General features: G+C 35.3%; 1 protein-coding gene across 1 annotated transcript in view; it reads right to left on the bottom strand.

Annotated features, from left to right (window-relative positions):
* The window catches only part of larp1b (La ribonucleoprotein 1B), a 63,333-nt gene extending 51,935 nt beyond the window's left edge, over positions 1 to 11,398 (bottom strand). Inside the window, 2 exon segments of the mRNA XM_030127260.1 lie at positions 6,662 to 6,723; positions 10,599 to 11,398. Coding sequence (XP_029983120.1) covers positions 6,662 to 6,723; positions 10,599 to 10,983 — 447 coding nt within the window. The 5' untranslated portion in view covers positions 10,984 to 11,398.
* Between the last annotated feature and the right edge of the window lie 4,211 nt (positions 11,399 to 15,609).

Genomic DNA, 15,609 nt, shown 5'->3' with positions numbered 1-15,609 from the left:
TCCTTCAGTTACAAAGCAAGTAAAAACCAGGTCAGTCCTCCGTCTGCAAACAACAACGATAAACAGGCCGAGTCACTTTCCATGGCTCGGATGTTGTACATTTGGACAAACTGATATGAGATCAAGGTTACACAGGTGAGTTACACAGCAGGCGGTAAAACAGCGGTATTTACAGCAACACACGGGCTTTAAATAAACAACATGATGCTGATGTTTCCTTCTTTCTCTAAGGGATTAGTTCAGATCACTATTTACTGCTAGTACAGAAACAGTACACTAGTCTTTAATTACTGCTGAATCCATATTAGACGTTATTTTCCTATTTAACAGAGGTTTCAAGTGGCCTGTTTTTCCCTTTTACTCCCTACACTTTCACACAAATATCTATAGTTTGTTTTATATACAGTAGAGAAACAAAATGAACAACTAAATTAACAAACTACGCAAAAATATAAATCAAAATGAACGAATTACATAACAAAAAAAACAAAAATTAACACAATAATCAACAAAAGAATTACAGTGATCAACAAAATGGACAAAAACTTACAAAATTATGAATAAATGAATAAAATAAGCCACAAAATAGCACAGTAACCACTAAAATAAAGAATATTTAAAAAATCTGAACAAAAACAAGATGAAGAAAAATTCATTAAGTAACAGGAATTAAACAAAATAAACACAATGATCAACAAAGTTTTTTTTAAAAATGAACAAAATAATCAAGTAAAAAACAAAAACAAACACAATGATCACAAACATTAATAAAAATGAACAAAACAAGCAACAAGAGACAAAAATAAACAGTCATCAGCAAAATTAATTAAAGAAGAACAAAATAAGCAACAAAAGAGACAAAAATAAACAGTTATCAGCAAAATTTATAAAAATGAACAAAAGAATCAAGAAAAGAGAGAAAAATAAACACAGTGATCAGCAAAATTAATAAAAAAGAACAAAATAAGCAACAAAAGAGACAAAATAAACACAGTTATCGGCAAAATTTATAAAAATGAACAAAAGAATCAAGAAAAGAAACAAAAATAAACAAAGTGATCAGTAAAATAGGCAATTTGTTGGTTATTCAATTATTATAGCAAGAAACTAAATAAATAAACAAAATAAGCAGCAAAATAAACAAAAGTGAACAAAATGGTAAACAAAATGCTGAAAAACTAAAAAGGATCACTTTTTGGTTTTGTTTTGGTTCATGTCAAATTTTTTCAAATATTCTGAAATACATTAATGAGGACAGAAAAGGGGAAAGTACAAATGAAGGTGAATTATGTCACTTTTTGGTGATAAATTAAAATAATAGTGATTAAAACAGGTTCCAGCTGAATTTAAATTTAGACTGAAATCAGAAACACATTTAACTTTAATGTGACGTGCTAGTTGTAACATCTCAAAGTAAAAACCAGCATCATGTCCCAAAGTCAAATAAACTTTAACTACATAATTGCAGACTAACTGAAGTTCCATTGTTTTAGAGGTGAACTTCCCTGTAACAGTTTTTATTCAACATTTGACAGTTTAATCATCGGTCGACAATTTGATCCCCCATCAAACACACACGTTTAGATACAGTCGAGGAAAAACCAGTTTGAAAGGCAAACAAAAATAGCAGCTTAAAGCAGGTGTTTCATTCCCATCCTGCATGAAGTCAGACTGGTCCAACATGTGAACACACTGACACATGCTTTTATTTACAGGGAATGATCGACATGTCAACTACTGATGGAATGAGCTGTACCTGACCAAACATGTGCTGCACTTTCTGCTCTTTTAGATTCTACTCCATTACATATCTGAGGAAAATACTGAGCATTTTACTTTATTTAGATAGCTATACATGCTGTTTTCATAGACATACATACTGTTAATATTGTCAATACTGTCTCATAGATGTACATTCTGTTTTCATAGGTAATACATACTGTTAACCCTTTATGCGCGTAAGTTGCAATATTGTAACAAGCAACACAACTCAATGAAACAGACAGCTTTTTGTAATTTTGATATGGGTTCTTCTATGAAACTGGTCCCTAAAAACAGGACATGGGGGCTAAAAATTCAAACCAGATGTAGGCTGATGTCATGAAGCAAATTTGGAAGCACTTCGGGTCTATTTCAAAAATAAATAATTACAGAGATAGACGAGAAACAATTTTTCAAATAAAACTCATTTTTATATTATTTTACATTATATTTAATACTAAAATCCGCATGTAACACGGTCAAAAGGACACGAAAATTACGCGCTACTATTTTTTTTAATATCACTTTATTCTCTCACAGGTACATTTTGGGAATTGAACTAATTATGCAAAACAAAGTGTTTCACAAAAATGACCTCTGTTGCAAAATCATTTGCGATTTAGTTGCATTTAACTGGGCAGGTTCTGCATGTAACGCAAATGGACACGATGGGTTACACACAAAACCTGGAATGAGACTGAGATTCATGAAAAACCTGCATGTCTGGATTAGAAAAACCACTAGGATCGACACATTTAACACAGTGTCTTTATTCATAGTCTATATAAGACCATTTACAGCCATGTTTTCAGATCAAATGCACTGGGACCTACGTAGCTTTAATGTCCATATTTGGGTCCTATTTTTGGCCCCAGTACTATATTAAAAATTCATTAGTTTTGGGATGGCTCAGAGCAAGAGTATAATTTTTTTTTGCATTTGTCTGAGGTCATCATTAGGTACATACTGGGGGAAATATGTCCACATTTACCTTTTATTATTGGGTCTAAAAAGCTGGAAAAGTGCCAGGTACCAAAATGAACCCAGTTTCATAGAAGCACCCAAGTACAAATTGATAAAAAAAAAACAACAAAAAAAAAAACTTTGGCACCTAAAGGGTTAATATTGTCAATACTGTTTTCATAGATATAAATAGAGGGCCAATATACAGAATTTTTTTCAATACAGGCCATTAGTCTTAATTTTTTATTTTTTTGAAAGGCGATATTTAATCAGTAGCACAAATTTTATAAGATATTTGATCAGGCACCTGCGTGGGCAGCACCTGAAGTTCAATAAATGTTAAAAGAGTACTATGGGTACATGCATTAATGATTTCATTTCTATTGCTGTATAAAAACCTTAACTATTTCAGTGTTTCAATTGTATTTTATAGTCAATGTGCTTTAAATAAATAATAATAATAATAAAAAAAGGGCCTTAAATATCAGCTGATATCGGCCATCAGCTGACCAAATTTTAAAAAGTCAGCATTGGCCTTAAAAAAACCATATCAGTCAACCTCTATATATACATACTGTTAATATTGTCAATACTGTTTTCATAGGTAATACATACTATTAATATGGTCAATACTGTTTACATAGATATGCATATTGTTACATACTGTTAATTCTGTAAATTTGTGTCTATTCATATCATATCTATTTTTATTTTTATTCTACCTAGCTCTATTCTTATCTTACTTTTGGAAAATTTCATATTCTATTTTCTTATCTTATTTTTAGTTTTAGTAATAGTATATTTGTTCCATTGTTATTTTCTGCAGTACTGATGTTTATTAATACTGTTGCACTGACTGGAGTAGCACTGAACACACAATGACAATAAAGGCTATTCTACAGTTGTGTTATTTCTATCTCGGTGTGTTGTGTTTATTTGCCTCCTTAAACTAAATACAGGGTTCATTTACAGTTTTACTACTGAACTTTCATCATTTTACAAGCACTAATAATATAATTTCCCTGACTGTTTACAACTTTTATATACATTAACATAATAGCACCTTATTTAACTACTGTATGAAAATCTACTGTATGAATCAGCTCAATATGGCCAAAAGTTCAAACAATAATCTTTTGACTCAAAATACTCTCACCTCTGTTAAAATACAGTTGAGTTCAAAACAAACTGGAACACATTTTCCTCCAGTTTTCTCTGGTTCCTGGAGGCTTTTGGTATTTACACACCAGGGGCATTGACCATTATTTATGTCATCAGTTCTTTCATACACAATATGAAAAGCAAGCACTTTTATTTTTTCAGAACAAGGTTGATTTTCTGCAGCTTCTGAGCTTCTGCAGTGTAAATAAAAGAATTGACCAATCATTTTAGTGTACTAGAATCCATGTGAGGACAACAATAATGAACCCACACACTGTTTGTATTAAACAAACAATGATAAAGATAATGAAGTGAAAGAAAACCTGCGGAGCGGCATTGACCAACACCCTAGACTACCTGGACAGTGAGGAGGTTCTGCCAGTTATTATTTAATGAAATAATCTCTACAATCCAAAAACGGAAATTAGCCTGGGCTGTAATGTTGTGTATTGGCATATATTGTGTTTATTAATATGTACTGTCCCTTTGAAAAAAAACAACAACTTCAAACTTCAATCCCTCTGAAAATGTCTCCGATCATAAAATCACCTAGACCTGAGAAGGGTCACATATTTTGGAAGATATTGAGCATTGTTTTCATCAGTGAGCAGGGTTATTTAGCATTTTCTGAGCTAGCTCCTACATATTATAAAACACAGATTCAAAATTGATCAAAATTTTATTGTTTTTAAGTCAAATAACAACTGAAAAGACATCACAGCTCCTAAACCCTGAAGAAAACACTTAATTCTATACATTTTTGTTTAATGTCCTTATCTAAATCTAACCAATTTGACTTTATTATCCCTGTAGGGAAATTTGGTCTCATTATATTACCTGTCTTTATTCACACAGTAGCTAGCATTAGCATTAACAGTGAAGGTGCCACTGAAGGCCCTTGTGGATCACCTACAGACCTCCATCAGTACCGTAGTCAAAAACACCAACAGGAGAATCAACCTTTAAGTACCTGTTTTTGATGGTGAGGGAAACAGGTAAAAAGAATGACCCCTGCCCGCCTGGGAATCGAACCATAACCTTCGAGCTGTGAGGCAGAAGTGCTAACCACAACACTACCACAGCCTGTTTTGTAAATTTCACTGTAATTCCATGACTTTTCTAAAATGTTTGATAGTTTAACTTATCTCCATAACTTTTCCAGGTCTGTAAAATTCCTCTTCCTCAAAGGGTAAGAACATTATAGCTTAAAGAAAATGCTGTATTAAACTACCAACAGTATGTAAAGTAGTTAAAATGAGCTTAATCTTTAACATTTTAGGTGATGAAGTTGGTGGATTAGATGTTATCTGACTAAAAACTTGCACTTTCACATGATACAGACTATTGTTGCTGCAATATTTATTTAAAGAAGATGCATTTTGCAGATTTTCACAATAGATTCAGTCATTAGAAGGAAATAACCATGGTTATTGGGGCGAGTGCAACATCCTCCAGTTATTCTTTATATTTCTGTGCCTCTAGTTAAACAATAGAAAGAGGATCTTAACATGGTAGAGAATTCTGACCTTAATTTGTTTTATCCTTTCAGTAAAAATAAATTAAATGTTACTGTAGTTGGAAAGCTATGTGTCTACAGCAGATTTATTATAGTAAAACACTGACAGGGACCATGTGACTACTTTTATTTTCTTTATGTACAGTTTACTCATATGAAAGATGGAAATGTAAGATTTTCAGGGTTTGTACACATTTTTCAAGGTCAAATTCAAGCTTTTTTTAAGGGTCATTTTCAATTTTTTTCCACCACAGCACCTTTTCACTTATACTCATGATTATTTTTTTTCACTTTTTATCACAATAATGTACATTGTGTTATGCTATTCATAGGGAAGCCACTTGGCGTCCTTCAAGCACATTTGCACACAGGGTGCAACTTGTCAAAAAAACAGAGGGGGGGATGTTTTGGTTTTGGAAACAAAAGTGAAACTTCACATACTTTCAACGTCCAACTCCCGGGTTCTGTCCCTCTATTATACAGCAGATCTTACACAAATTTTTCACAACTTCTCAACTGTATCCACTGGACACACAAATAATAGGCCCCATGAATTTGTCAGCCCCCCCACCCCCTTATGGTGCCCCAGTGCATGGGGATGTTTGCGAATCTTGAGACTGTCCACAGTTCGGTTCAGGTGAACACTAGTGCCAGTAATGTAGGATATATATATATAAGGATTTTCAAGGATTTCAAGCACCTGGAAAAAAAAAAACCCTGGATTTTGGATGTGGAGAAGCATTTTGAGTGTGAAGTATCTGAAAACATCTTCCACTCCTGTTCAAAATTAAGCATTATTTAACAAACACTACACTGCAGCGATACATTACTGATTAAAATGCCACTAACTGCCACTGGAGGTGATCCAATCTGTTTACTGTTGTGTTCAGGGACAAAACTGTCAAACAACAGATGGTATAGAACAAAAAAAAAAAGTATACTTATTCTGAGAACTTCATATGTGCTCAAGCTCAAACTATTGTTTTGGTACAGTTTGTAGATAATACCCACATAATTCTACTTCTTCCAGAACTGAAACCGACTGTATTTTCACATAGTCAGTATTAGTGTGTGTTAATGTGGCATTTACACATTAACAGAGACACTTTAACAACAAAAAAACAAAAACAGGTGTATATGTGTTACAGCAGTGTGTGAATTATCATCACAAATCATTACCACATGTTTAACAGTTCAACATTCTGGTGCATGTTTACGGCCTAAGAATTAAAATAGAAAGAACAGGAAAAAGACGATTACCTTGCTGGATTTTCTCGTTCTGGGTTTGCTGGCACGAACGACTTTCAGGGCATTCTGTTGATCTGCGGATACAGATTCAATAAGTGTCAGCGGCATTGTCACATTAACAAAAACCCTAATTTAAGGATTAAAACCAGAACATCGGCGAGCGGGGTGTCAGCGTGAACGGTTGCTCAACACTGTGGACCTCTACTCTGGAGCACCATCGGGAATTTCAGTCCGTACAGAATAAATAAATACCCACAACCCCCCAGGGCCGGGCCGGGCGATGGGACTAGTTGAGGGTGTTTTGTGTGCAGCCGGCAGCGGTATGCGTGTGCAGGCTGGGAGTGGCCCGCTGCAGCCCGGCTGTCCCTATCGCTGTGCAGAGGATGGTCGGCGTGATAAGACACGCAGGCCGAGGTGAACACATGAATGGGTGTATGCCCCAGTGTGGACGTCCACCCACTGAGACACTCGTACAGTAACACTGTAAAATGATGCCTGAGCTTCAGCAGCGTCGTACGCTTCAAATATAGCTCCCTCTGGTCACTCTGCACTCACTTTGACACACATTCTCGTGTCGCAAACAGAACAGGCTGAAATCTGCAGAACGTGGTGTTTTACTTCAGAACCAGCTCCTCCATATGTATCAATAAACACAACAATATATGGGTCAATATCACTACAAAGGTAATTTTCAGACTTCAAAATGTCCCCCAGAGAAAGAGTTTTTCACTTAACTTTATTTTCAATGTGTTAAGTCGACTGTAGGCTGTTAATGCATAGTGGTCAAGCTGCCACATTCTTAAAACATATTTTGCAAGAAGACAATGTAGAAGCAGACCACAAACTAGGAAACAAATATGTCCACCCTGTTACTGACAAATACATGTAAAAATGAGTGACAGGGTGGACAGTTTTAGCATTTAATGACCACATGTTGGACCCTGAGGTGGCAAAGTAGGTCATCTTTGAAGAGGACTGTGTAATGTTCAACAAATATATTCAGAATTTCTAAAAAGTTTTGTGTTCAATGATATTTAGTGGTGACAGGGTGGACATGCTAAGCTTGACCACGTCTAAGTACAAACACAAAATGATGAAAATTTTTAAATGTAAACACTAAATGCTGTCGTAGACTACGTTTCCACCTCCAATGACAACACTCAAAGTGATGATGTCAGCAGTGATGTCATCAACCAGATTATTAAAGGGGCAATTCCCCCAAAAGCAACAGGGTGGACAGCACTTTCAAGGACCCATGTAGAATACTAAATATTATTATGAAAATAAAATAGCACTGAGTATAATGACAACATCTAAACAGTATTTTATTTTTTTGTCATTTAAACACTTATCAAACTCACTAAAGATGGAAGGGCATGAACAAATTAGGTACAATCCCTCGAAGAAAACTGTATAAAGTAATAAAATCACATTTCAAGAGGTTTAAAATTGTACTTGTATATGTGTAAGTGTTTGCGCATTCATAATAAAACCCCAGAATTTCATTATTTTGCTGTGTGCTCATGGTGACAGTTAAGATTCTGCTGGAAGACCCTTATAGTCAGATTGACCCATATAATAATCATCTAAAACTAGGAATCAACACGCTCAACATTTACATAGAAGTGATACCAGAGCAAGTTAAGAGTAATGTCAATCTAACGAATTCTGAATCATTTATGCTGTGGTACAATTAGAAAGAATGTAAATAAACTTTTTCAACGTAGCAAATTGGTTACTCTTCCAAATGCTGAAATAAGAATGAATAGAAAAATCTATGAAAATATAAGTTCATGTTGTTCAGTGTTATGGACTGGGCTGGAAAATGTATCAAATTAATTTGATAGGTAGATTTTGTTGATTGAAGTTTACGGGTAAATGACAAATAAAGCTTCTAAATGGATGGATGTAAAAATGTTCTTGCATCGGGAACAAAGTGTTTAACCAAGAGTCATTTATGTAATAACATGTGCATGTGTTTAAACTAATTTTACTGTATTTTAACTTCATGCCCAAAAACATGTGGAACAACGAAATAGTTGTCAATTATTAAATGACCTGAAAACTCATTTGTCAATCATAAACCAAACATGTAGTAATTTCCTGATTCCAGCCTCTTCTATTTTAATATTTTCAAGTTCTGGTTAACATTTTTGGTTCACAACCCAGAAAGTAATCAACAATAAAAAACAATCTCTAGGTACATCCCTACAACTAAACACTATTTACTTGAGATTGAGATTGAAATGTTGGAAAGTATTCTTATTATATTTCAAGGACACATGAAAAAAACATTTACATGATGCATTGTTAGAATAATTGTTTTTCGCTGATGGGTCAGTAAAAGAATAACTGAAACCACATGGTACAAACTGGCTCCAAGTTTATCAGTAGAGACTCGGTTTCATAGAAATGAGAGTTGAAGCTTGCCAGATTGACCCATTTTTTATACAATTCCCCTGAGGCTCAGAACTAGGGATGTGTAACTTTCACAGTTTGATGAGAGGAAACCCCTTGATTTGTTTATTTCAAACTTATTTTATTTTCACTTTCACTTTGTCAGACTCCAACATGAGCTCTGGTAGTTTGTGAGGAGCAACATCGTTTATTCAGAGACCAAGTAATGTGATGTTTACAAAAATGAATAAAATAATCATAATCAGTTCAAATAATTTTATTCAAACTGCTGTATACTTTGTAATAATTACATTTTTGACATAATATATAGCTTTTCTCCAAGTCAGGTGTGTGTCCTTACAAATTATGATGGGAACGATAATTCTTAATCAAAAAATGTATCAATCAATAAACAGTTAATCACATAATAAGAGATTTCAGGTGAGTTTTTGTCTTGTATTTGTCTCATTTTTTTAATCTCTTACAGAACTTTAACCTGAAACATCCATTTTCTTCAAGTTTTACTCAAAAAACCAGCCTTTAACTTAATACGAAATGACGATTTAAGGTTCATTATGATAATTATCTAGGCCATCTGACAAGAAACTTGTTATTGAGATAGCATTTTGGACTGTATCACGCCGCCACTGCTGTAGATATCTTGAAATACAATATTTAGTGGTAATAATGTAATAACTAGTAAGAGTAGACTCTGGGAGAAATGCCATTAGGTATGACTAAAACGTAATTACAGATAAGGATGTGGTTCTATGCAGAGTTTAAATGGCTTGCCATATGTTTGCTAAGTTACAATCCAATCTACTTTTTCTTGACTTTCATATCACTTAGACTTCCTCAGACTGCAGTTACAGTTACAATCCATGAATCAGTTTTCCATTTAAAATGAGCCGTTAGACTGATAAAGTAAATATGACCGGTTTGCAGCCCAGCCCTGTCCTACTTGTACTTTTACACCTGTCCAGCCACCTTACACATACTTGTGCTTTAACTAATGACAGTTGAGATGTCTGGTGGGAGGAACTGCAGGCAGCCAGGCCATTGGACATGCAAAACGTGTCTTTACAGCAGCAGCAGCAGTTAGCCTGGCTGTCTTAGCTCTGAAACACTGAGTCCACACTGTAGCACTAAGTTGAGGCAGATTTTGGCTCAGATCGTGCTTCCCTCGGTGCTGTATTTATCCGACATTAGCCCTGGCACTGTGACACTGACGTTTCCAAGAAGGGAAAAGCAGTGGGAGAGCTAGCTGGTCATGGCTAGGCTAAAGAAGTAGCAGTTGTCAGCAATCAACACGTGGTGCTCCAGAGCAACCCGAGCACAGAGGGGGATGGGGAAAATATGCCACCATCAACACATCTTGACATTTAAGTAGAAGCACCTCATTCAGCTCGAAATCAGCCCAAAATGAAATGTGACACACACGTGGGAGACAGATTTATGTGGATTCGTGTTGTCAAAATGTATTCTGGTACCATATTGTAACGTTTAGTCACCATAATATGTGGTCATGAGTGCAAATCCAGACCCTTCTCACCTTTCTCCTGGGAGCTGGAGGTGATATTGTTGATCGGCACTCTCCCCGTGGTCCTCTTAGTCCAGGGGTTGACTTTGGGTGGTGGAGCCTCCACCACTTTCCGCTTCACGGTCTCGACAGCAGAGTCAGCGTTGCCGCTTTGGTCGTTTTCTTTGTCGTTTTCTTTGCATTTCTTGTGCATGTCCGCAGGGCTTTTGGCTTCTTCGGTACTGTGGCCACCCGGCTGCTGGCTCTCGGAGCTCGTCTGGCCGTGCTCTTCGTGTTCTCTGGCCGCTTTCTGCAGCGGAGACCCTGCGGACTTGTTTTGGTTCTTCTCCGCTCCTCCGCCGGAGCTGGCCGCTGTCAAACCAGACTCAACCTGACTACACTCAACCTCTGCGGACATCCTGCTAGTTTCCTAACAGCGCGCAGTGTTAAATCCAGTGTGAAGTTTTGGTCCTTGCTCTCTTATCCCAGAGAAAATTCGTGAATAACTCAAGGGGTGACCACATCTAAAAGTTGAGGTAAACAACTTTTGGGCTGGACCCCGCTAGCCAGCTAGCCAAGTAGCTCCTTCGGCTAACGTTAGCTAGCTAGCGACCATGCAGAAGTCAGCGAGCCCGAGATAAATGTTGTTGTTTTACCCGTTTAGTGACTGTTTCATACCAACAGCGAGTTACCTTAGAATCTGGAGTTTGTCACCATGAAACGACACTATCGGAGACGGTTCACTTTCGAGTTTCTGTAACTTTTTTTCCACACTACTACAGCGACCTCCTCTCCTTCTGCTCTGCTGTGAACTCCACGCTACCAGCTACGAGGAGCTCGTGCAGCCTGTGCTCCCTGGCTGTAAACAGTGACTCTGCTGCCCCCGGTGGCCACTCCGCGGTACTGCAGCACGGCGCAACGGAGAAAGTTCAGTTTTCACTTTAAAAGGAGTTTTTTTTATGGACAGTCTGGAAGTGACAGAGCAGGAAAACAACAAAACACACTGGTGGTATGGTTAAAACAACACCATTTTATGCACACAAGATGTTTGAACCCTTTCATGCATGAATTATGAGAACCTTAGTCAATATTTTTTTTCTTGGGTGTTTTTATTCCTCTTTAGGCATGACAAAAACAATGCAATTGAAATTTTTTATGAACCTATTTTTCATGGAGTTAAAAAAAAAAAGTCCACTCAGCTAGACCTTTTTTTTTAACTCCATGAAAATGTAAAAAACTAGTGTAAAATACAGTTCTTCGTCTTTTCATGGTCATCAGATATGACCCATTTGGATGTTCAGAGGCTCCGTAGTTACCATGGAAACACCGTCATCTTCTACAGCACAGGTGTCAAACATGCGGCCAAAGGATCCAGTCTGGCCCGTAGGATGGATTTGTGAAATACAAAAACTACACTGAAGATATTAATAATCACAGATGTCAAAATCATTTTAATTCAGATTCCACATACAGATCAGTTAGATCTCAAGTAGGTCAGACCAGTAAAAAACTATCATATTAAACCTATAAACAATGGAAAAAAAGCAAATTTTCTTTTTGATTTAGTGTAAAAAAGTAAAATTACATGAAAATGTTTATATTAAAAAAACTGTTATTTTACAAAAAATGTGAATAACCTGAAATGTCTTAAGATAAGTGAATGCAATTTTACCAAAATTCTGCCTGTTATTAAATGTTTTGTGTATTTGTAATTGTAATGTAAGTTGTAATACACATGTGTAAAGGATAAACTAATATTCTGAGGCATAATATTGTTAAAATTGCAGTTGTTTTTCGTAAGATGTTTCCAGTTGTTCATGTTATTCAGATTTTTGTAGATGTTAACATTAACATAATTTAATTTTACTTTTTTCACTGTTATTATTTTACTAGTCCGGCCCACTTCAGATCATATTAGGGTGAATGTGGCCCCTGAACTAAAATGAGTTTGACACCCCTGTTCTACAGCATTGATTCACCAGTTAAACCCATTGAGTTGGATCAATGACAGTGGATGAACACACTTGATTAATGATAGATTTGCTGAAGAAGTCACTTTTTTTTTCTTTTTTCCCTGTTTCTTATTTAACCCTTTCATGCACGAATTATGAGAACCTTTATCAAAATTTTTTCCTGAGTGTTTTTATTCCTCTTTAGGCATGAAAAAAACAATGCGATTGAAAATTTTCTTCTGAAAAATAAATAAATAAAATAAAAATAATTTTAAACATTTAAAAAATACATTAAAAAAAAAAAAAAAATCTTATGAACCTATTTTTCATGATGTTGCTAAAATGTCCACTCAGCTGGACACCACGTTTAATTTTTGATGCACAGAAACATGTATTTACTGATAAATTGTGTGAAAACTATGGGGAGGGCTTGTGATTCTGGTGGTTTATGCTCAGGAGAGAGCTACATAATATTACCAATTCATGTCAGAAAAGATATGTAGTGTCTTAAAACTTTAATAAAGATATGTGTAAAAAAAGAAATAAAAATGAAAAGAACAACAAAAACCATGAATATGCAAGGGAACAGCTATAGAATAGCTGTCCACTGTAGTGACCAGTATGCATGAAAGGTTAACATCCTTTGAATTTACTCTGAGTTTTAATGAACATCAACATGATCAACAGATTAAATATAGGAAAATACCTACTCTACACGGAAAAAAATGCTAAATACAGAGGATAATATAAAAATAAATGATGATAAATACTTAAGAAAGGTTAAATAGAGAGAAAAAAATCATTTGGGAACTGCCATCAAAGAAGCGCTGGGTCTTTATGGGTTAAATATTAATAACATTTTGTTTCTTTGCCTTACTATTCACTCATGCAAATAATATGCAGGTACTGTTTTAGGAGTTCAGGTTAAATTACATTGTAGAATAGCTGTCCTCTGTAGTGACCACTATGCATGAAAGGGTTAATGTTATAACCAGGTATTTTTATGTTATACCAACCACCAGGTTGTATTTTCACTTTACTACAGGATATTTTCATGTTATAATAATGTATTTTCATGTAATAACAAGTTGTTAGTTCATTTCAGTTTTATTTATCCCTGAGGAGCAATTAAAAAGGCACAGAGAGCATCACATTTCACAAAGGCAAAACACAAGACATCTAAAATAAACTATATATAGAATAGAATAGAATAGAATAGAATAGAATAGAATAGAATAGAATAGAATAGAATAGAATAGGCTTTATGGTCATTACACCAGTTGTGCAACGAAATTGCATATCAGCCAGTGCAAATTAGCAATGTGCTTATTTACATTACAACCATATATTTTCACGTTTTACTGATTTTTTAAATGTTATATTTCCCTCTTTTGGGATTTAAAAGGATTTTTTATGGAAGTCTACACCTGCCAGGCTGGGAAAAGAACAAAAAAAACATTAGTATCACATGATTTATATTTAAAATAACACAGTTTTCTGGTTGGAAGACAGTCTTTCGATTATTTCGATTTGTTCCATTATGCATCTCCTCATTTTTTATTATTGTGATTGTACTGCATGGAAAACACAACACATCTAAAATAAACATATAAATACAGGTTAGTGCAAATTAGCAATGTGTTTATTCATTTTAGAACCATATATTTTCACGTTTTACTGATTTTTTAAATGTTATATTTCCCTCTTTTGGGATTTAAAAGGATTTTTTATGGAAGTCTACACCTGCCAGGCTGGGAAAAGAATAAAAAAATATTAGTATCACATGATTTATGTTTAAAACAACACGGTTTTCTGGTTGGAAGACGGTATTTTGATTATTTCGATTTGTTCCATTATGCACCTCCTCATTTTTTATTACTGTGATTGTACTGCATGGGAAACACAACACATCTAAAATAAACATATAAATACAGGTTAGTGCAAATTAGCAATGTGCTTATTCATTTTAGAACCATATATTTTCATGTTTTATTGAATTTTTTTATGTTAAGGTATTTCCATCTTCAGGACTCCACTACCGCAGCAGAAAACTATAATAAATGTTTCAAGTCAAGAGGAAAAAATACTGCAACTCGCTGAGGTAAAAACACCTGAGGTAATGTTTACTGCTCACAGTTGATTACTTAACATCAGCATGTTAAAATAATTTACATAATGATTGAATATAAGGCAATATTAAGTAAATAACCTGCTGTACCATTTCCATTTCAGTGGAGTTTAAGCAAATCAGAGCATTTGTGAATCTCACCACTGGATATTCAAATCACAGCTTCACCCGAGCTTCACTGTTTGTCTAAGCCAGTGGTTCTTAACCTGGGTTCGATCGAACCCTAGGGGTTCGGTGAGTCAGTCTCAGGGGTTCGGCGGAGATCAAGACACACACTTGACTCATTAGTTGGGTGTGTGTGTCGGGCTAGGTCCGTGTATGTAAACAAACGGCTTCAGAGACTCTTTCTCTGATTGACATCCAATATACGCGGTGTATTGTTGTTGCTTATAGCACTACAACACATCCGGAAGTGTTTATAATCTCTTCCACTCGTCTGACGATGAATTATTTGAGTATTTTCCACATCGTTGTTATGACTTTTGCTACTTCCTGTTAACCACGGAGGCAGCCATGTGTAGCGTTTGTTTACATTTTCGGTCACCGCACTGGTCAGTTACAATCATGTGACAACCGACGCACTGTCGCGGGTGGAGAAATCGTATTACGCTAAAGCCGAACTAGTGCCGTAATAAAACAACGATCACAAAAATACTGAAGGAGTATAACGAGAACTTTTTTTTGTTACACTACATGCAATTATCTTTTTTTATGTCAAAATTGCGTGGTTCGGAAAGTTCGGAGAGAGATGAAACGAAAACCGGGTTGACCTGACGGCCTACACATACATATACACAAAAGCAGAAGTCACACTGATTTGCAGTAAATATTCATTATTATTGTAGCCTGATGGAAATTAGTTGATGGGTGTGTGTTAAAATGTTAAAAATGATAAATAGCATAAATACAATAAGTTCATTATTGGAATACATAAGGTTAAAAATTAAAACCATTTCAGTGTGGT

Source organism: Sphaeramia orbicularis, chromosome 22, assembly GCF_902148855.1.
Source record: "Sphaeramia orbicularis chromosome 22, fSphaOr1.1, whole genome shotgun sequence".
In the NCBI taxonomy this organism is placed as follows: Eukaryota; Metazoa; Chordata; class Actinopteri; order Kurtiformes; family Apogonidae; genus Sphaeramia; species Sphaeramia orbicularis.
This window is presented reverse-complemented; position numbering and strand designations above follow the sequence as displayed.